This window comes from Pyxicephalus adspersus, chromosome 7 (assembly GCF_032062135.1).
Source record: "Pyxicephalus adspersus chromosome 7, UCB_Pads_2.0, whole genome shotgun sequence".
Taxonomy (NCBI): domain Eukaryota; kingdom Metazoa; phylum Chordata; class Amphibia; order Anura; family Pyxicephalidae; genus Pyxicephalus; species Pyxicephalus adspersus.
In genome coordinates this window covers 78,473,788-78,496,790 of record NC_092864.1, presented here as the reverse complement: position 1 = coordinate 78,496,790, position 23,003 = coordinate 78,473,788, and the positions used below count along the sequence as shown (strand labels likewise).

At 37.3% G+C, this 23,003-nt stretch overlaps 1 protein-coding gene across 1 annotated transcript in view; it reads left to right on the top strand.

Moving 5' to 3' along the window:
* TMC7 (transmembrane channel like 7) overlaps positions 1-15,010 on the top strand; it is a gene marked incomplete at its 5' end in the record, with an annotated part of 42,926 nt that extends 27,916 nt beyond the window's left edge. Inside the window, 8 exon segments of the mRNA XM_072419018.1 lie at positions 286-440; positions 1,123-1,240; positions 2,722-2,819; positions 3,967-4,150; positions 4,485-4,615; positions 4,700-4,855; positions 11,136-11,214; positions 14,346-15,010. Coding sequence (XP_072275119.1) covers positions 286-440; positions 1,123-1,240; positions 2,722-2,819; positions 3,967-4,150; positions 4,485-4,615; positions 4,700-4,855; positions 11,136-11,214; positions 14,346-14,408 — 984 coding nt within the window. The 3' untranslated portion in view covers positions 14,409-15,010.
* Between the last annotated feature and the right edge of the window lie 7,993 nt (positions 15,011-23,003).

The following is a 23,003-nucleotide window of genomic DNA, read 5'->3' as shown; positions in this document are numbered from 1 at the left end:
TATGTGTTTACAAAGAAAGTTCCTGCTTTGTTTTGCAAAATGTTTATCGGCTATAAGCATTAGAGTTTAATAACTATTAGATTTTAGCTATATTATTCATAGTATTTTGTTCACTTCCTATGCATTATTCCCATTTTGCTCTGCACTTCCTTTGTAAAAGCCTGCTTTAAAGCAACCTATTGTAGAGTTTAATGAGTTATTGATATGTGCATTGATATATCTTTAGTATGTATGTATTTATATGTGGTAAGGGTGTGGTTACATACATCATTTGTATGTTTTCAGATTACTCAGAAAACAGACCGACTAAGTCTTCTAATAGAATATCTCCCATCCATTGTCATTACTATTGCCAACTTTATCACTCCAATCATTTTTGAAACCATAGTACGATATGAAGACTATACTCCAGCTTTTGAGATCCGTTTTACACTTATAAGGTATGTTACTTTCTACATGCTATTTAGGACTTTGCTTTATCTTGCAGGATCATTTATTTTTTTTATAGGATTAGTCATTCTAAAACTGATAAGCACTGCAGATAATTTCTGAACTTCAGTTGGCTTTCGGGCAGACAGCTATTTAAGACATCTGTCATTACATAGGTTTGCTTTTTTTCCCCATTGGGTGTTATGGATCCATATGTTTAGCCATGTCCTGGAGAAGCATGAAACTAAAGCAGAAAACAGGAAACTATTTTTTTCCCTAGATTTGCCAAAGCAGGGCTATCTATCTATCTATCTATCTATCTATCTATCTATCTATCTATCTATCTATCTTAAAATATATGTTGCTTTTATTGCATTACTGTTGTATACCTTTACCTGTATAACTGATTGTTAGCAATGTCACAAAGTACAGACATCATCTAGTATATATAAGCGTTAAATCTGAGACTCTGCAGTGTATGCATTGTCCACCAACATTTCACAGGATCTCATTTAACATAACTTTGACTTGTTCTCTTGTTCCTTGTTGAGTGCAAGTTGACACCACACAAAAGTTTGTTCTGTGACCAACAATTGTCTCCCAGAAAGATAAAGTTGCATAAGGCAGTAATGGAAAGGTGTTTTCCTTGATCTGTGTCTCTATTTCCTTGATCTGAATCACTGTGTCTTTTAGGTGTGTGTTTGTGCGATTGGCCAGCATCGCTGTACTGCTTATTTCTTTATGGACTAAAATCACTTCCTGCTCAGACCAGAGCTGCAAACCTTGTGGATATAACTATAAAGATTACCCGGTAAATCAGCATTTTTTGGCACTGTTATAAGCACGTTGTGTTTATATATCAATGTTATATACACATTGTTCAGTGAACTGTGGTAAAACAAACTCATTTTAAGAGGTGTAGCATTGGGTACCCAGGTTTCTCACAGAAATCTAAAGACATACAGGCTATCATTAGAAATTTCAGATTAGTGATTTAAATATTGGAGCCAGAGTTCAGCATGTCATTCAGGCAACTATCATTATAAGGAGCGGTCAGTAACTGCGCTCTCTGTGTTAAACTTGGGCAGTTGTAATTCTTCATATGTAACATTTGGAAGTTCCCAATGTGTTTTATTTATACCATAACTACCCTGGGGCCACAATGTTGGCAATTGGTACTAGAGTCATTTTTTTGACCTGTAAAATATAATTGCAAATGTTATAAAGAACATAATTGTTTATCAATAGGTTTTCTTTAGGTCTTTTATTTATTTGTCTATACCCTTTTATTTAGGCCCATGTTGTGTTCTGCATAATAGTGCATGTACTTTTTTTTTAAATATATTTGGTACATCTCTACAATTGATATGTCTTTTCTCGTGTTTTGTTTTGCAAATACAAAATCATATCATACAATCTTGTCAGAAATCTTGGGAATGAGCTTCTAACAACCTGTTTGAACTGACATCATTGGGTCTGCCATACAGGAATCCTAAGCCATAGTTTTAGCCCCGCGTTAGTTTTACCCTGCTGGACAACAAAACCTCTACCTCTTACAATATGGAGTTAAGCAGAGAGGTTGTTTTTTTTTGTAATCCAGCATGGGAGGACTACAATAATATTACTGCTGGATAAGAGAGCCTCCCATTATGTTATGGAGATAAGGGCAGGGGAGATGTTAGGTGCACACTGGGTTTATATACCATTCATAGGTATAATTTTGTAGTTGCAGCGTTTTTAAATGCATATATTGACAAATATATATATGGTAAGGACATTCAGCTTTTTTTTTTTAAATCTATCATCACAAATCTATGTATGTTGCCAGTGCTGACATCTCCTTATGGAAATACTATATTAGCTGGAAATACTAGTTGGCTGGCCATAACATGTTTTGCTAAGTCTGTCTATAAATTAGTAAAATGACCAGAACATATGAGACCCAAGACTAAGCCAGATGCAGCCAGGTAACTATGTTTTTTTCAGTAGAAGGCCAGTAATTGTAGTCCATACCTTTTTTTTTTCTAAAGACAAATGTTCTTAAAGCAGAACTAAACCTTCTAAATAAAAATGTGCCACCAGGCCAGGTCCTTTATTCAGGTCAGGTCCATTCAGTGTACATCATTTTTTTATTTTTGTTTCCATGGATTATTGTGCAATGTAAAGGTAAATAATTATGGTGTCTATATACGTACAGTCAGTATTGTATTCTCAAAAATTATTAGTAAAGAAAAAAGCTAACAAAAAAATACATGTTGATATGTCTCTGATTTAATTTTCTTGATTTTATAGTGTTGGGAATCCCGAGTTGGACAGGAAATGTACAAACTCATGATTTTCGACTTCCTAATAATACTGGCAGTGGTGATTTTTATAGAATTTCCAAGAAAGTAAGTTTAATCACCTCTGAGGGTAAATTTTGATCTTGTCATGTATTGTGAAAAAATGTTTTGTTGTAACGTAATAATGTAACGTAGACTATCAATAGAAAATTATGCAAAACAGATTTATCTTACTGTTAAGTGTTTTGGGAACCAAAACTGAGAACGTTTACAGTATATATAAATTTTCAGGAGGATTGGGTCTGCAGTGAGAGCTTGCACATTTCTCTTTGTACAGGTCACTGTCTGCACTTGCAGTGGGATATCTCTATTCACCCCAAATTTCAGGGTGATATCTTCTTTGGTCAGCAGTGTATTATATTTACCTTTTACCTTACCTGCAGTGTATAAGCACCAATAAAGCCTACCTGAGATGGAGCATGGAGAGCCCCCTATATTTAGTTTCCACAGGACAAAGACAAACAAAAATATAGAGCATAAAAAATAGACTAACCTACAAGGTAACATGGGTTATCCTCAGGACAAAATCAGTTTTAGCCCATTTACCCTTATTACTGAACCCTTAAAAAATGGGGATGCATTTAGGCAAGCAAAAATCCATCCAATTCACTCACAGTTTAACCAAAAATGCCCATTTTGACATACAATGCTTCATGGAGACCTACAAATTTACATTATAGAGAGGTTAGGGATTTGATCATTGTAATGTGAATCCTAGCTTTTGTCACACTCTTTAGGTATTTCAGAATGTTTCTTAATATATTCAACAATTCCACTGAATATCTACACACAAAAGCATGCTGGGGTGCTAATAATTATCATTTTGTTGCTGTGTGATGACTGAGGAAAGTCAAATAATTAGCTAACATACCCCATTATATTATAAAACACTGAGTGCACAGAGCAATTATACAATATTTTTGGCCATAATCTGCCTGCATTGCATTAGGAAGTCCCGGACCCAGTAATGGCATCCCTGGTATGTAAAGAATACTGATTTTGTTTACAATGTCATTAATATGTTGATGAAGGGGACAGAACATTTTATTACAATGCTAAAGTGGTGCACGTCAAGTTTGCCAGAGTTTGTACACTAATGACACACTGTAGGATCACCATACCTGAACCATACCAAAACTAATAATATTCGATTAGAAGATGACCTCACATTTAAGCTTTTTTCTTTGCTGTTTAGGTTACTGGTTACTTATTGCTCATGGAAGCCAGCTCAATGGTGGGGCCAGCAGGAGTTTGAGATCCCAGCAAATGTTCTTGAGATTGTCTATGGGCAGACGATCTGTTGGATCGGAACATTCTATTCTCCACTTCTTCCAGCCATAGCTACTATAAAGTACTTCATAATATTTTATATAAAAAAAGTAAGTTTTCGTCCTATTTAGAAATATTTTTTTAATCATTTTAGTAATAGTTTGTGAGCCAAGATCAAACACATGCATTAATTCTCCACTTGTTGCCAAGTTATTAATTTAAGTATTTTTTATATGTAGTGACATATTCTTTCACATTTAAGTGTATAGTGTTCAGATACCAGCTGCATGGGATGGAAGGCTAGTTATCAGAAGATCACTTTGCTGAAAGCATGCATGTATATTTTTGCTTTGGGCACTAGTATAAAGCAAAATATTTTATACATTTGGTTGGGTGATGTTCTGAATGACCATCTGAATTTTATAATTTTTTTTTCCTCTGCAGAAAACTTTAATGGAGAATTGCAGACCATCGACTAGACCCTTCCGAGCATCAAGCTCAAATTTTTTCTTCCAGGTGATACTATTGATAGGCCTTGTCCTAGCCTGCATCCCGGTGGGTATTGGAATTGCTAGGTAAGAAGAGTTGTAAGATTTGTATTTTGTTGTTGCCTCATCTCATACTTGAAATAAATCTCACATATGTATGTTAATCTGCAGCATACCAGCTTCAAAAGCATGTGGCCCATTCATCAACTATAACACATCATGGCAGATTATACCCGCCACTGTAGATTCTTTCCCAGAAGGCCTGAGAAAGACCATCTATGTCATTGCATCTGAATCCTTTGGCGTCCCATTTTTTCTGCTTTCATGGTACGTTTTGGCATTTTAGATATTCACTGTATACATTTTTGGTTTATATATTTTTCTATGGACCTTTTTGTCAATTGTGGATTGCTACGATTGCTGATTGTATATTTCAACCATGTGGAAAGCATTGCAATAAAAAGGGATGCCATGCTTACAATTTATTCCCAGGCAAAGTCAAGAAAAACATATGCAATACATTTCCCAAAGTGCTTTCTCCTAAAAAAAGCTTTGACATGACTTGCATAGTCATATAATTTTTGACGCTCCCAGCATTTTTCAAATGCACAATATTTCACTTAAGCACATTTCGCCCACAGTGATAAATTTAGTACATCACACGCACACAGTGATATCATTTAGTACACCACACATATGGAGGATATTTAATAAAAGGTCAGACGGTTCAGTCACTAGTGAAGGGTGGATTGAGGATAGTTGGGGGGAGGGCTATGGATAAATGTAAGGAGCTTCCCATGTTACACAGAAACGTTGGAATGCACAGTACTATTTTCACTGAAAAAAAAAGAGATTTGGCAAACAGTTCTAGTAAATGCAGCAATGGTTTAAAGAGCCTGTTCACCCATGCTAAAAGTCTGGCAAACAAAATAGGGGAGTTGGAAGCCTTAATAAATGGTGGTGGTGTCTGTCTGTATGTGAGAAGTGATCTGAAAGTGAATGTGAAAGAAGAAATTGTTGGTGGAGCATGTGATGAGGTTGAGACATCATGAGTGGAGTTAAATGTGGGGATGCATATTACACAATTATTTTTTGGAGTCTGCTATAGACCCCCCAGTGCTAAGGAAGAAACGGAGGATCAAGTACTAGCACAGATAGAAAGAGCAGCAAAATCTGGAATTTTTTTAATCATGGGAGATTTCAACTACACTGACATTGACTGGAGTAATGGCACTACAGGAACAGCAAAAGATAGGAAATGTATGCATTTAATACTAGATAATTTTATGGTACAGTTTAATGAAGCCCTAACTAGAAATAATACTCTGCTGGACCTGGTTCTTTCCAACAATGCGGAGCTTATAACACATGTGCATATAAAAAATCTGGGTAGCAGCGACCATATTATGATTTCATTTATGGTAAGCTTTAAACCGGAAGCAAAAACAGGAAAGATAAAAAAATTTAATTTTAAAAGAGCAAATTTTCCCCTATTAAGGGTGGCTCTCTGTCATTTAAACTTGGTGACAATATTGTCCTCAAAGAACACAGAACAGAAATGGGAATGTTTCAAGTTTGTTATACACAGGCACACTGCAAAATATATTCAAAGGGGTAATAGGTTTTAATTTTAGCCTTCTAAACGTATCTGGCTGATGTTAAAAAAGCCATAAAGAACAAGAAAAGGGCATTCCAAAAATATGAAAATGAAAGATCAACTTCATCATTCGAAAACTATAAAGAATATAACAAAAGATGTAAAAAGGAGATGATCATCAAAATGAAAGACAGATTGCAAAGGAAAGTAGGGCAAACCCCTAAAAAAAAATTTAAATATAATATTAGCAAAAAGATCAGATCTGAGCATTTAGGATAAAGAAAAGGCAGATTTACTAAACACTTTTTTTTTAGCTCTGTACACAAAGGAAAATGTCAAGTCCAAATTCCAAATAGCAATGTCGCTGCCTTAAATAAGTCACAATGGCTCAAAATTGATATAATTGAGAAACAGTTGGTCAAAATTAAGGTTGACAAAGCACCAGGACCCGATGGATTACATCCATGTGTCCTCAAAGAGCTGAGCTAGCTCAAAGAGCATGGTACCAATGGATTTGCATAAGGCCAATGTGGTTCCTATCTTCAAAAGGGGAGCAAAGTCATTACCAGGTAACTACAGACCAGTTTAATGTCCATAGTTGGAAAGGTTCTGGAGAGTTTGATAAAGCTAGAAAATAATATTATAAGTGATAGTCAGCATGGCTTTGAGAAAGACCGAATTTGTCAAACAATTTTACTTTCTTTTTACGAGGAAGTAAGTAAACAGGTAGACAGTGGAGTAGCATTGATATAGTGTATTTGCACTTTGCTAATACATTTGGCACAATCCCCCAAAGATGGTTAATATGCAAGTTAGGGTCAATAGGTTTAGAAAAGCCAATCTGTAAATAGATATGAAAATTGGCTTAAAGACTGCTTCCGGAGTGTGGTGATTAAATATATGATTAAAAATTCATACTCTGAATGGTGTAAGGTTATTAGTGGTGTTCCCCCATGATTCAGTTTTGGGATCTTTACTGTTTACCATCTTTATAAATGATTCAGAGTTTGGTATTAAAAGTACAATTTCTGTGTTTGCAGATGACCAAACTATGTAATGAATTTTTTCATGTTTCATTATATAGTAATGTAATGAAATTAAGTCCATAGAGGATGTCTATAATCTACAAGCAGACCTGGATGTGATTTTTGATTGGGCAGTGGCAAATGACATTTAATATAGATAAATGTAAAATTTTGTACTTTGGGGCCAACAACATGCATGCTTCATACTGTTTAGGGGGGAATACATTTGGGGAGTCAGGAATAGAAAAGGATCTGGGGGTTCTGGTGGATCACAGACCTAATATTAGCATGTAGTGCCAAGCTTCAATATCTAAAGCTACCAAAGTACTTTCATCAAACGAGGAATAGACTGCAGAGATCAAGACATTATCCTGCCCCTGCACAAAACAATGGTAAGACCTCATCTGGAATATGCAGTCCAGTTTTGGTCACCAGTTCACAAAATGGATACTGTGGAATTGTAGAGAGTGCAGAGAAGGGCAACTAAACTAATAAAAGGAATGGAGCAACTTGGCTATGAGGAGAGATTAGCTGAACTGACTTTATTTTCTCTTGAGAAGAGATGTTTAAGGGGGCGATATGGTCACCCAGTACAAATATATAAATGGTCCATATAAAGAACTCTCTTCTCAATTATTCACTTTGAGATCATTACAAAGAATAAGAGTTTGCATCTGGAGGAAAAGAAGTTTAAGCTCTGGATAAGGAAGAGATTCTTCACTGTAAGGTCTGTGAAAATGTGAAATAGGCTTCCTCAGGAAGTAGTTTCAGCAACTACTATAGATTGCTTTAGGAAAAAGCTGGATGGTTTTGTAGAAGCATAGAATGTAACTGGGTATTAAGGCTTTAAAGTAAAGATAGCAGAGACTGTTGATCCAGGGAACATCTGATTGCCTCATGGATTCAGGAAAGAATTTTTTTTCCTGTTGAAGCAAGTTGTAACAGGGTTTTTTTGTCTTCCTCTTGACCAACTATGTCTTATAGGGTTTTATATGCGGGGTATGAAGTTGTCGTTCCTTTTTGTAGCAAATTCCACTCCTTTAATCTGGAGGCTAAAAGTTTAGACTTCTCTTTTGACAAGGACAAGTCCCTTACTAGATCATCTAAATCTGATTGGCTTATAAAATGTGGCTTACCCACTTCAAATTGGGGTTCATAACATTTATTAACATCGACATCATCCACTTGTTCCTCTTCCGACATATCACTGTAACAACAGATGTAGGAGGGACTGGCACTGGATTCTCTGCATCATGTGGCACTGGCTTCAGAGCAGATTCACTGGATAGACGATTTATGACTTGGTCTTCTTCGAAAACCCAAAATTTTACTCATACAGAAGTAGCAGTCCGAGTGATGGTTTTTTGACTCAAGCCAAACCATAGGCACAGCAAAAGACATTTTATTCCTTTTCTAATTCAGCCATTGTATTAGGCCAACGTAACACACCTGACAACAGATATGAGGTGCCACTTGTAAGCAAATCTCACCCTCTTTGTTAGGTTCTTGCGTTGATCACACGCGTTGATCACAAATGTAGCACAAAATGTCTGGTTTATTAACAGAGCTGCGCCTACTCATCTTTAGCTCAAAACAGACTCATTATGGCCTAGCTGTACTATCCAATAAGATGGCTTCACACTAGAGACAAACCCTTGGTCCTTATATACCTATTTCTGACGACACAGCTCACCTACTTGTCCAGACATGCATGTCGCCAGGGGACTTAATTCAGCTGAGGCGGCAGCAGGCATATTGGTAGCTGCAGCTGTTATAATGTTCCCATGTAACAATACATTACCCAATTACCGACCATTTGAACAACTATAGTATGACTATAATTTAAAATCAGTTCAGATTTGGAATTAGCACACTCGATACCATGTAAATTACATGTGTTATTCCCAATAGCAAAATCTGTACATGATAAGCAAATTCAGAGTTCAGATTTGGAATCAGTGCACTTGATACCATGTAAATCACATGTGTTATTCCCAGTAGCAAAATCAGTGTTGTGCAGTGTTATGTTTACACATGGATGGCAAGTGTAGTAATATATGATTCTAGAGGTCTGTCTAATAAATACCAAGACTGTGTTTTCTTTCCCCAATTAAAGCACTGAGAACTAATTTTGAACACTTGCCATGCATGTGTAAACCTATCCAAACATGCACGACATGCAGTTTAGTTTGTTGTCACTGTTTATTGTGTTGCAGCTGTGTTTCCCCTTGTGTGCTGAAATCGAGTTTAAAAATGTAAACTTGAAATTTTTAGTAACATTTCACACCAGAGCAAAAAAGTGCCACAAAAAAATTGTGGTGAGATTCTGCAACATCTTAAAGTGGACTTGAACCTTTTTCATTATTTTATATATATATATATATATATATATATGTAGTGGGATATATGTATATAGTACACTGTAGGAGATAATATCCCAATAGATAGACTGTATCTAAGTAGTATGAAACAATATAGGAATGCAGGCTATGTGACGTTTAAACATTAAAACCTGATGTATCTTTGTACTTGCCTCTGGCCCGCCTTGGGGGTCTCTAGTTCAAGGACTTCACAGGAATAACAAGAGGTAGCCAAGAAACCACAAACAAACAAACAGATGAAAGAACAGATCACTAGTAGGGCCTTCAAGGTGCAATTAATCCATCAAGCCGGAGTTGGCAGAAAATGGATGCATATCCAAACAGATGGGTTGGGTTGATAACCCAGCTGGACCTCTTGTTGACCCCTAAATTTAGATTCCAGCAAGAGATTGTTCTATCAAATTTAGTTGGGAGGTCCATCAAATGACATTAACCAATCCCAATCTAGTGGGGTGGGGGCCAACTGATGGTCATTGTACCGAACACACCCACTAACCAATCAATGAGTCCCAATGTTACCTAATGGGACTTAACTATATAAAAGGGGAGCTGGAATAATAGGGGTAAGACTTCCTAGGGAATCAGGCTCCTGGGGTACCCATCAACATCTTTACAGGTAGCTATAACACATTCCTAAATTGCATTCTTCTATTGTTCAGTATATGTCTCAGTATATGTTTATGTTCTTATTATTTTTATATTGTTTTTATGTATTGTGTACTAAGTACTTACTAGATGATTACAGGGGTTACTACTAATAACTTTATGTCCATGTGATATATATATGTATCATTGATTAAAGTTCCTATGTGTAGATATCTGACAATATTGCCGTGTACTTTGTTTTACCTTGTTTTCTTAATTAAACTGTTTGAGTGACTCGCTATTATTTGTGCCGGAACCTTATTTAGTTGAATATCTATATGCATTGATAGGGATATAATTTCCATATTTATGCAGATAAATATTCCTAAAATAACACCCAATATTTGTAAAAGGAAATTCTGACAAAGCTGACAGAGAGTCAGGAAAAGATGGGCATAAATGTGGGAAAATAGTTTCATTCTTCATCAGGACAATGCTCCTTCCCACACAGCACTTTCTGTGACTGACAAACACATTACAATGCTGAAAAATCCTTAATATTCACCAGATTCAACATGCCCTTTTTTCTTTTTATAGAGATACCTCATATATATCTACTGTGTGTTTTATTATTCAGCACAAAAAACAAACACTGTAACACATGCACGCACATAGTAACATATCTCACACATCAAAATAATAGAATTCTGCTCATCACATACATATTAATACAGTAAAGCCCAACCATTGAGTACTACTGCAATGCAGAAAGCAAGGTTGCTCTATGTATTGAGCAAATATATCCACCTATATTTACAAATTATACAAGAAGTAAGCCTTCTAAACATTATTACATATTGATGTATTCATTTTTTATCAAACTGATCTCCTTTCACATTTATTTCAAACCTTGAACCATTTATACACTCTCTTTCGAATTTTGCTTGCATATCTTGTACTGGATAAAAATGCTTATATTAGTTGCCATTTGAAACTGACATGATGTTTTCTTTCTGCAGTCTGGTCATGTTCTACTTTATCGCATTGGCTGGAGCCCACAAGAAGGTGGTCGAGCAGCTGGAAGAACAGCTGGTCATGGTACAAAATCTGATATGATACATTAATCCGTACACGCTACATTTACATAACTAAGTCTTAGTTGTGTATTATACTTTATTTTTAAGTTTCTTAAATGTGCTAATTATAGCATGAGTTTGTCAGAATGTTGGAAATGTATACCCAGCTATGAATCCAAGTATGTGCATACAGATAGAATATCTTACAAATGTAAGGCTGACGTTGCCCAGACCATGCAAACTGAAGTGCTTAGGGTAAAAGAAATGTCAAAAAGCCTTCATTCAGAATCCTTTTTTTTTTTTTTTTCCAAAGGTATTGGAATTTCTAAATAAAATAGACAATAACATTACACAACGAATTTGCATAGAATACCAGGAAGAGGAAAAAAGGTAGATACCAAAAAAGTATGGGGGGGGGGGGGGGAGGTTCAAAACAAAAGAAGAGCGCCAACCGGTAACCAGACATCAGTAGAATAAACATATGAGGTCAAACATAGTTCAACACCTCTTAGGTTACAAAGTCTAAATACAGCAAGCGATAAAGTAGTTTTCCAATGTAGACCATAAAAAATCTAAAACAATAATAATTTGTACAATCGTCCAAAAATAGCGCCATTCACAGATTTGAAACCTGTGAGGTAGACAGGCATATCAAGTTTAGTGTGAGATCATAAAGGTTGGCAGGTTTTATTCATTCACCTCCTTTGTAAACATTTAAAATTTAGGTTGAAGAACAAAAATGGGGGGGGGGTATAAGGAGTTAATGAATATTAAGGATTATATTCTAACCATGGGTCCCATGTGTTGTAGAACTTGTTAAGGTTGTTTTTAAGAGTACAGGTTAATTTGTCATTGACCATTATCAAGTTAAGTTTGTTTTTGGTGAACTCAAGAAGAATAATAGAAGCTTTCCAGTGAAAGTAATGATAATTCAAGCAGCTAACAGGATATATTTAATTAGTCTGGTTAACTGTTTTGGGGCTGTATCCTCAAACTGGGGGGAAAAAAGAGCACTCTTTTTTTTTTTTTTTTTCTCGGGATGACCTGGGTGACAGCGTATTGGGTCGAAAATGCAGATCCAAATCTCTGAACCCTAGGACATCTCCACCAAGCATGTAGTACAGTGCCAGTCTGACCACATCCTCGAAAACAAAGCGGAGAGCCAGTGGGATTGGCTTTATGGATCCTAACCGGGACCAGGTACCTTTTCATCAAAAGCTTATATTTGGCCTCTATTATCGAAGTGTTCAGAGGTATTTTGGAAATAGACACTGATAGATCCTGCCATTCTTGCATGCTCCGCAGAAAAGCTTCTTATCGTGTGAGAAGAGAGTGTTATATACCGTATTTTTTGCCGTATAAGACGCACTTTTTCTTCCCCAAAACTGGGGGGGAAAAGTTAGGGGGTCCTATACGACAAATGTGTTATAAAATAATTAAAATAATATACTCGCCTGATACCCGGATCCTGCATGTGTCTCTGGCTGCATGCAGCGTGTGTTCTCCTCTCCTCTGCCAGCATCGTGTCTTCTGTCTGTAAAGCAGAGCGAAAGAAGCCGGCACAGCGCCACCTGCTGTTCCCTGCCCTAACTGCCGTACAGTGGAAAAAAAGCACAGAGTGATCAGAAGGGGAATTTGAATGACACAGAGTGATCAGAAGGGGAATTTGAATGACAGAGTGATCAGAAGGGAATTTTGAATGACACAGAGTGATCAGAAAGGGAATTTGAAAGGCACAGAGTGATCAGAAAGAGAATATGAATGGCACATGAGTGATCAGAAGGCGAATAATCTTTCAGAATCTTTTTTTTTCTAGATTTTCCTCCTTTAAAATTGGGTGCGTCTTATATTCCGGAGCGTCTTATACGCCGAAAAATACGGTACTATCGAGATCCTCCCTTTGGATTCAGTTTTAAAACTGCAGTTTTTTTTCAAATCCCGTACTCTGGTAGAGTAGTTTCAGCCCTTAAGGTTTATTTTGAATAAAGGACCTGATTTGTTGATAACAGAGAATTTCTGTATATGGAAGGGAAAGTCTCAAATGTGAGAGGCTCGCAATAGCGTTGCTGTCAAGAAAATTTCTGATTCTGAAAAAACCTTTGTTGCCAAGAGAATTTAGTCAGTTTACAACCTGGATGAAATTTAGGCTTATGCTATAGGGCAGTTTTTTGTCCATCCCATACTGAGACAGCATATGAAAGTGAAAGACAGAGAACCACAGGTCTCTTAGAGGTAGGGATCCACATAAGGATCTCAATTGGTATATGGGGGGCAGGCCAGGGCCTCCAGGTCAGTCCATTGTGGTCTTGGATGTGGAATAGTAGTTTGGCATAATGCTTCAATTTGGGATGCTCTGTGGTATAACATTATGTTAGGTACACCCAATCCTTCCAAAAGAGTATATAATGTAGTTGCATTATTGTGGTGAAGTTTGTCTTCCAAAATGAATTTTATAAGTTTGTTTTGGATATTCCTCAAGACCAGCCTGGTTAGAGCAATAGGGAAGGTGCCGAAAAGATAAAGCAATCTGGGTAAAGTGTTCATTTTGATTGCAGCTATTCTCCCGAAACAGGAGGGGGGGGGGGGGGCTAGAATGCCATCTCTAGCTATTGCACGAAAAGGGTGGGTACAGATCATGGTGAGAAGAGGTAATCTGAATGCCTAGCTAGGTGATTGCTTTGGATTTTCACGTCACGTAATAAAGTTTGAAACACAAAATCACATTTCTATGTACATTATGGACTTATTTATAAAACAGGGAATCTGAAATTCTCTCAAATATTCTCTGGTAATTAATAACTGCCATTGGGAATGTCTGATTCCCTGTTTTATCAATTGAACCCTATGTGTTAAAGGGACACAGTCCCTTCTACAGTTTTATTTTGGCTGTTTTCATTGAAGGATATTTTCCATAACGTCATATCATGATGAGAATAATAGAAAGGATGGTATTATTATTTTTAGTAGGACACAGATTGAAATTAAGACCTGAGAAATTATGTGAACTTTTCAATTCTAAGACTATCAAAGATTTGTCTGTTTTAACCCAATATTGGTTTTTATTCTAAGAAATAAATACATTGATAGGAAAAGATTCAAATTGCCAATGCAGGTTTTTTTTTAATTTTTGTTTTCTGTTTTTCTTCCTTCTAGGAGAGCAGAGACAAAATGTTTCTAATTAGACGACTGACTGAAGCACACAGCATCAATATTTAATGGCTTGTATGGTGTAGGCTGAACAAAATTTGACATTGCTTTTTTTCAATTTACTACTCAGATATGTACCTGAGAAAATAGTACTCTCATACAGTCACTTGTGTTATTAAAGGGAGTTTCCACTTGTCTACAGGGTATAACAGCATCAGCAATAATGCATCAAAAGAATGGAAATTAACATCTGTGAGAAGTGAAGACTTTCAATTATTGTCAGGCTCAGTTCTTTAATTTTAAATTGAAAGTTAAACAAGAACTGTGGGGAGTTAAGATGATAGAACAATATTACTGCTGGCCACTACCTAACAAGAAAAAAATACAGCATAAAAAATTTGCAGTTTTTGCATGCATAGTTGTTCTATGTTGACTCAGAATACCTAAACCAGCGCAGCTAGGCAGCTTAAAGTTTGAGAAGTGGAGGTAAACAAAATCAGCCACTATGTTTACTTTAGCACAGGTTTCTATAAACCTAAATATTGCAGTACTAAGAACAGGACCACTATTGCTGGCCATATTAAACCTGGTGTACATTGTGTAAATTTTTAAAATGAAAATGTTAAATCTGCCAATGAATATCTAGAATACAATGTTTATTTGAATCCTTTTATGGTGTTTACAGTTTAATTTTTTTTTCAATACTTTTTAAGAACATTTTTTGAATAATAACATACAAAAAATAAAGGAATACATTTTTGTTGGAACAACAGTTCAGAATGTATAAGAAAAACAGAGTACATGATTCTGGACATCTCTTTGTATAAAACAGAGAGGTATTGTCTCTCCAGGCTTGCAGGTGTCAGTGGGGTTCTTGCCCAATTTTTCTTTTAATATGATTTGTTAGTCTTTATAGTAAACCTATGTCCAATAATTCTGCAAAATGAAGGCAGGTAAGTATTGAGCACCTAAAGTTGCCTGAATGTTTTGCTATACAACCTGCACATTTGCCTGTAGCCTGAAAGTCAGAAAAGATCTAATGTGCAAATAGATAAGTGAACCTTTCACTGCTCCATCAATGTCATGTTAATATTTGGGTGGAAATATTGGCCAAAGATAAGGCATGTTAGCTAGTAATATGGTGTTACCAAGTTCAAGTTGTTGAGCTTCAATATAGAGCCACTTGGCAGATTAATGGTATGCTACATTACAGTTTGCCTTTCCCCATCTTTTGCTCTGTCATAATTTGAATCCTGTGATAATACATACTAGATCCTGTGATAGGATGGGACCTTCTGCAGAAAGTAACTATTGTGCATATTGTGCAAAAAAAGGGGGTGATGGTGGAGATTGGATAGGGAAAGGGAGAGGGGTGGATGCTTTGGATAAGAGAAAACTTTGATTTGTCAATCAACAATTTAAATTACCAGGTAAACTCACTGACCTAGTGTCAGATATATTTTGCTTGCCAGTGTGATCATAAAGGAGCTGATCAGACAGGCAAGAGAGAGCTAAGGAGTTGCAACAACCCCAGAGTCCCAGTGATACAAAAGTCTAAAATTATTATTCCAAATGTATATGACCCCGGTAATGTACTGATTGAACTGTTGGGCCTGTAACATAGATGTATCCTTCAAATACGCACCAGTTAAAACACCTTGAGTGAACCCTTAGTGGTAGACCTTCACAAACAAAATGAAGGTTACCCAGTGGAGATGTAGAACCTAATTAGATGTCCTAGGGCTCCTCTTGTCTATGTCACCTCCAATATTGCTAACTGATAGTCTTCTTTTTTTGTTTTTGTTTTTTTTGCATTGGTACTAGCTGAAAGTCAGTGGCTCTCTAAAGGGTTTGTACCTGAACGGTATTCCTGCAATGCACTACCCATATTTATACCCCAGGTGCCCATCAGAAGGTGTGTGTGTGTGTGTGTGTGTGTGTGTGTGTGTGTGTGTATATATATATATATATATATATATATATATATATAAACACACATGAGACACAGCACTGTGAAGAAGGTGAAAAGCACAAGCACTGTAGCAGTAAACAACCGCAGGATGAATCACAAATACTTATCTACTTGGCTAGGCTTTGTTACACGTTATAAGGAAGTGTAATAATTTCTTTAAATTCATACTTTATATTTATCGCTCATTTCTATAAATACAGAGATTACAATGCTAGTAGCAATAAAAAATATGTATGTATGTAAAATATTTAGTTTCTTGTTATTATTAAACAGGTTTTATGTGGCACCAACATATTACGCAGCGCTGTACATTAAATAGGGGTTGCAAATGACAGACAAATAGAGACAGTAATACAGGAGGAAAGGACTCTGTTCCAAAGAGCTTACAACCAAGGAGGTGGGGGAAGTAACACACAATAGGTGGGGAGATATGTAGTGGTGGGAAACAGTTAGGAATCTGTCGGGGGAAGATGAAGTGTTTGGTTTTGTCCAGGTTGAGTTTCGGAAATCAGTCAGACTTTCATAATGAGATGGCTGAGAGGCAGCATGGAACCTTATCCAGGACTGAGGGAGACAGGTCAGGGGTGGACAGATAAATTTGGGTTTCATCAGCATACAGATCTTTATATATAAAATTTGATGTATGTATGTACTGTATGTTTGCATGTTCCACCATCACTCGAAAACAGATGGAGACATTTCAACCAAACTCATGTGAGTGCACCTGTCATCTTTGTACAGCGCTGTGCTATATGTCAGTGCTATATTTGGAAGAAACGCATGGAGGCATTTCAACCAAACTTGCTATGTACCACCATCACTAGGAAACGCATTGACACATTTCAACCAAACTTGCTAGACATAAGACTCAGACTCATGTAAGTGCATCAAACATCTTCGTACAGCGCTGTGCTATATGTCAGAGCTATATTTGGATGTATGTATGTATATGTGTATGTCATCACTAGGAAATGCATGGAGACATTTCAACCAAACTTGCTAGACATATGACTGAGACTTGTGATTTAAAAGCTGAGGGGTATTTACCAGTAGAAAGGGAGAGGTTGAATAGTTGGATTAGGGCAGGGGCGAAAGTGGAGGAATGGGCACTGAGTAGATCAGAGGGAATTGGGTCAAGTGGACAGGTAGTAGACGGAGATAATGGAAGAAGAGATTTGTCCACGGTAATAGGGCTGAGAGAGGCCAATGATGATTTACAGGTGGAAGGGAAGGGTATGGTTGGAGTGGCTCAGTGGTCAGAGACAAAATTAAATAAATGTTGCACTGCAAAACCACATGATTTCACCAATATACCATCTTCCCTACTTAATTCCCAAAATTGAAATATCAATTGGCTTTTAGCCACATTGATGGGCAGACCTGAAAATGACCCCAAGCATTCTCAATGTTCCATCAGTCCATGCAACTGTCACAAGGATTCGACTAATCTAAAATAATGTCATCAGCAAACAATGCCATCTTAACGGATACATCCCCCTACTAGTTACTTTTGAAAAAAGTTGTGTCCTTCGGGCGGGAAATTTATAAGCAGATTACCGTGTAATCCGCTTTTAAATACCAGCCGGGGTCCCGGCCATGCTGCTGCTCCCATTAGCAGTTAGATGTGAAGCACAATGCAGGACTTCTGCATTGTGCAACACATCTATCTGCTGAACACATCTATCTGATGAATAGGGATTGCAAATCCCTGAACTTTTGACATTTTTTGATAAATTACATTGTGTGTTCTAATATTTCATTATTTTTTATAATTATTTATTATATTATGATTATAATATAATGAATAAATATAATTATCATACCTGGGAGTAAATAATAAGAATTAAAGGCCCACAATATAAACCTAAATTTCTATGCAAAAAAATTAGGATCACTTTTTGCATCAAAAAACTGACTTAGAACGCTAGGGGGGTTAAAAAGCAAAGACGATAGGGGACAACCCTGACTAATCCCTTTCTTTAATTGAAAAGCCTCTGAGGGAGGTCTGCCTGGCAGTAACTGAGTTAGAATAAATGCTTTGTATGTAATTATAAAAAGGTCCAGAAACTCCTATACTTCAAAGGACTTTCTTTAACCATTTCCTATTGACATTGTTAAAGGTGTCCTCCGCACCAAATACCTATTATAATCATTAATAAACAGGATTTATATAGCGCCAACATATTAGGCATTGCTGTACATTAAATAGGGATTGCAAATGACAGACTAATACAGACAGTGATATAGGAGGAGAGGACCCTGCCCCCCAGAGCTTACAATACCTATAGATCTTTATGCCGAGATAATTTATTAGGAGGGGTCCTTCCTTTAACAAGATTAGCCTAAAAGCCTTCGAGATAATATTACCAAACTTAAAAAAAAATCTGCCTCCCTCCATCCCTGTATATGTTAATCGTATTGTTGTATCCAATGCTCGAAGGTCCGTTTGGCCTGCATCCATTGAACATATAGTGATTGTATGATTCCTTGTATGTCCCTCCTCCTAGTAATGGCATATGCCATTTCATTCCTCTCAGAACTGCCTTGGTAGTCTCCTAAAATAAAATAGGATTACCCATATGTTGAACATTACATGCTTTATACTCTACCCACCCTGAATGAAGGTGTGTCTTAAAAGATTCATCTACAGCCAAACCCAGGGGAAAAACACCAAAGGTGCTCTGGAGCCCTCTGCATCACATAAAACATAACGCAATATATAAGTATTAATACTTATTATTATTTGAGGCATAACTTTTTTCCAAAACTAGAAACCAATCAATTCTGAACATTGTATTGTGACTGGCTGAATAATATGTCAAATACTTCTCCAAAGAATGTTCAAATCTCCATATATCAACTAAATTACTTGAAAATATAAATGAATCAATAACAACATCATTAGAGAACTATGTAGCTAGTATAGGTAGGTTTGCGTATATTCTATCTTCTAAAGGACATTGAACACAATTCCAGTCATCGCCTACAATAAGGCCATCATTTAGGGATTCCAACAGCAAAGGGTGTTGTATCTCTGAAAGGAAGGTTCGATTCTGCGGCCCATAAATATTATAAAGCACCAGCTCCAATTTATCAATAGCTTGTTGAAGTAAAATCCCTGAAAATTGCCTATGTATAAGTGCTCCAGCTTCATTCACCATAGCCAATGCACCAAATCCAAGATTTTCTCATTAGATGGAAATCTAATTCTTTGAGGTGGCATTCTTGGAGTAAAGCCACATCAGCTCTGAGTTTTTTTAAGTGTCGTAAGACTTGAAATCTTAATTTGTGGGGTTCTCAGACCCTAAAAAACATGTAATACCTATTTTTATGCCTGTGTCTAACCGAGCACCCCATTCCCAATCCAATATGGTTTCTTCACCTACTTCAAAAGTTATAATTCCATGCAGCCTAAAAGTGAAAATGCCCCATGATTATCTTCATCCAAATATGTATAATGAAAATCAATTTGAAAGGTATCCAGATAACAAATAAAAAAACCTAAACATCAGGCAATAAAAACATACAGTGACAAAATAAATAATATCCATCTCATAACTAATTACTTTTTTTCCAGAAGGGTAGATGTTAAGATAATACCAAAATTTTTAAAGTGTGAATATTCCAATCCATATACTTGGTTTTCCTACTAATATAATAGTATGCAATCATTGATTTTCTCTCCATACCTTCCCTCTCTGTGCTAATTAAAAAGATAAGATCTACTAAAATATAATATTGAACACAATACCATTGTTCAATACAAAATACAAAATTCAATTCATATGTCAAAATTCTTAACATGGAGAAATAAAAATAGTTCAGAAAAAAAAATTATTATTATTTGATGAGCAACCTGGGAGAAAGGTTTATGCTTTTTTTTAGCTCTAGCAACATCCACATTCACTGTGGAGGATCCCCCACAAGCCAACATCTCGTGCTCACATTGAACTGCCTCAATGGACAACCCAAAAAAAGCCACTCCACCACCAGTTCCAGTAACATGCTGAACAGGGGTAAATAAATAGAAATGAACATGGTGTCAAATCAGTTTTTGCCATACAGGATTAAAAGTTTTATGAATTTTCGTTATGCAGAATAATCAGTAAAAATCAACAGTTTATGGCCTACAGCAGTCAATGCCTTAGTAGCACAATACTGCAATAATACATTGCCTATCTGCAAAGTCAATATAATGTACAATAACTGGACATACTTTATCCTTCGTCTTATGTGGCAAGTCAAGGCTAAAGATGAAAAGGCCCCATGCTCATTCTCGTCCAAATATTTATAATAAAAATCAATGTATTGACCACAACCTTTTCTCAAACTGCCTTGCGTCCCTAACCCCCTCCCTCTCCAAAATCGCCTCCCCAGACAAAGCTGCCACCATGTTAAACCACTCTCTTTCCCTGGCTTTGGATCATGTTGCTCCTGCCACAATCCCTATTTAATGTACAGCGCTGCGTAATATGTTGGCGCTATATAAATCCTGTTTATTAATAATAATAATAATAATAATAATAATAATGTAAAAATATCCAAAAAAGAAAAACACCCCAAGAAGAAAACTTAAAAAAAACATACAATGACATAATAAATAAAATTATTAAATAAATAATAAATATCAGTGATTAACTACCCAATACCTTCCCTCTCTGTTCCTATCAAAAACTAAAATCAACTAAGATATAAAATATATTCTTTAACAGAATACAATCTTTCAATACAATATGCCACGATCCAAAACATATTTGACAAGAAAAAAAAACACAACTTGATTTAAATATTTAACAAGGTTCTGGTTCTGGCACCCGATGTAAACAGCGGTGTTGAGCGGCGGCTCTGGGTCCCTTGTGGTGTAGTGTCTTCCCGACTTTACCCTGCGGTCCCGTGACTCAGTACATAGCTTCAGCAGGTTACGGTAGCCGCATAGATCATTCCATAGCAGCTCCCCAGGCTCCTAGGTAGTGTTGGTCGAATAGCTCACTATTCGATTCGACCGCTATTCGGTCGAATAATGCATAATTATTTGGGTGATCGAACATCGAATTCGAACTCCATTAATGTCAATGGGGGAAAAATTCGGGTTGTTATTCAGGTCGGTGGAGAGCTTCTACAGCCTATAAATACATTTAAAAAGACATGTCAAGACTCTCCCAGCTCTGCACAACACTGTACAAGTAAAAAAAAAAATAAGGAAGTCTTTTTTCTGTTGCTGGCAAGTAGTTTTGGTCGAATAGCTCACGCCATTTTATGGGTCGGCCAAGGGAACATGACGGATTTTACACGGTCTCCGAGTAGAGACAGAGAGGGACATGAGGGGGTTCCTCTGGTCCAAAAATTAGCCACCAGGTTTCACCGCTCCGTTACAAGCCATACACAGGCTTCAGAGTACAGGCAGAGGTCTCTGAGGGGGGACTTTCAAGTCCAAAAATTAGCCAGCTACACAGCTCTGTTATACATTACAAGTGACAGGTGGCAGCAACAGGAGGAGGAGGCGGTGGGCAATGAGACGGAGCGGGGACCGCATTTGTAACTGGCAACTAGAGTTGGGAACTGGGCAGGCGGCATCAGTTATAGCAAGAGGAGGAGGCGGTGGGCCCTGAGAAGGAGCAGGGACGGCATTAGAGGTTGAGGCCATCACCCATATGGACAGTGTGGAAGCTGTAGCTATTCGAGACATGGATGGATCAACGAGATTCCAATCCATACCTACTATGTAGCGAAACCACATGAAACGGAACAGGCTTGGCGGAATCAGCAGGGAAAGAAGACCCTGTTGAGCCTGAGTCTATTCTGGCATCTAGAGCTGAGTACTGGGCAGTGGGCAGGCAGCAGCAGTAATAGCATGAGGAGGAGGCGGCAGGCCCTGAGACGTAGTGTGGATGGCTGTGTTACTCCTGCTCTTACTGCTGCCTGCCCACTGCCCAGTACCCAGCTCTAGATGCCAGACTAGACTCAAGCTCAACAGGGTCTTTGTGCCCAATTGATTCCGCCAAGCCCGCTCCCTTTCATGTGGTTTTGCTACATAGTAGGTAGGGACAGATTGGAATCTCGTTCATCCATTCATGTCTCCAACAGCTACAGCTTCTACACTGTCTACTGTCTAACCAGCTCTAGATGCCAGTTACCAATGCTGTCCACGCTCCCTCTCAGAGCCTCTTCCTGCTCTTCCTGCTGCACGGCCCAGGCTTGATCAATATGAGGCATCAGGATGCAGGTATACTTCCGATGAGCCAGCTGATTCGAGTGGGTGGCATTTTTAACTCTGAAGCGCAGGTCGAAGCGTAAGTGGAAGTGCACGTCAATCACATCCAATTGGTTCAAATCTGACAGTGTGGCCCTGTAGAAATTCCCTTCTATGATATCCCAGCGCACATTAGGAATGGGGTACTCTAGCACTTCACCAGCTTTGAATCCAACAGACATGAACATGTTGCATATCACCAGACATTCGGGGCTCAGCACCTCGGTGAGCCAAATAAACAGCTGGTCCAGGTTGGTGTTTCAAACTGGCTCCAAAAGGCCCCTGCTTCCTTGTACTGTATTGGTGCAGTCCTGAAATCTACTGTATTTGAGTGTTTCACTGTTAGATAGATAGATAGATAGATAGATAGATAGATAGATAGATAGTCAGTCAGTCAGTGTGTTACATACACGCAGCCAGAGGCAGGGTCCCCTCGCTGACT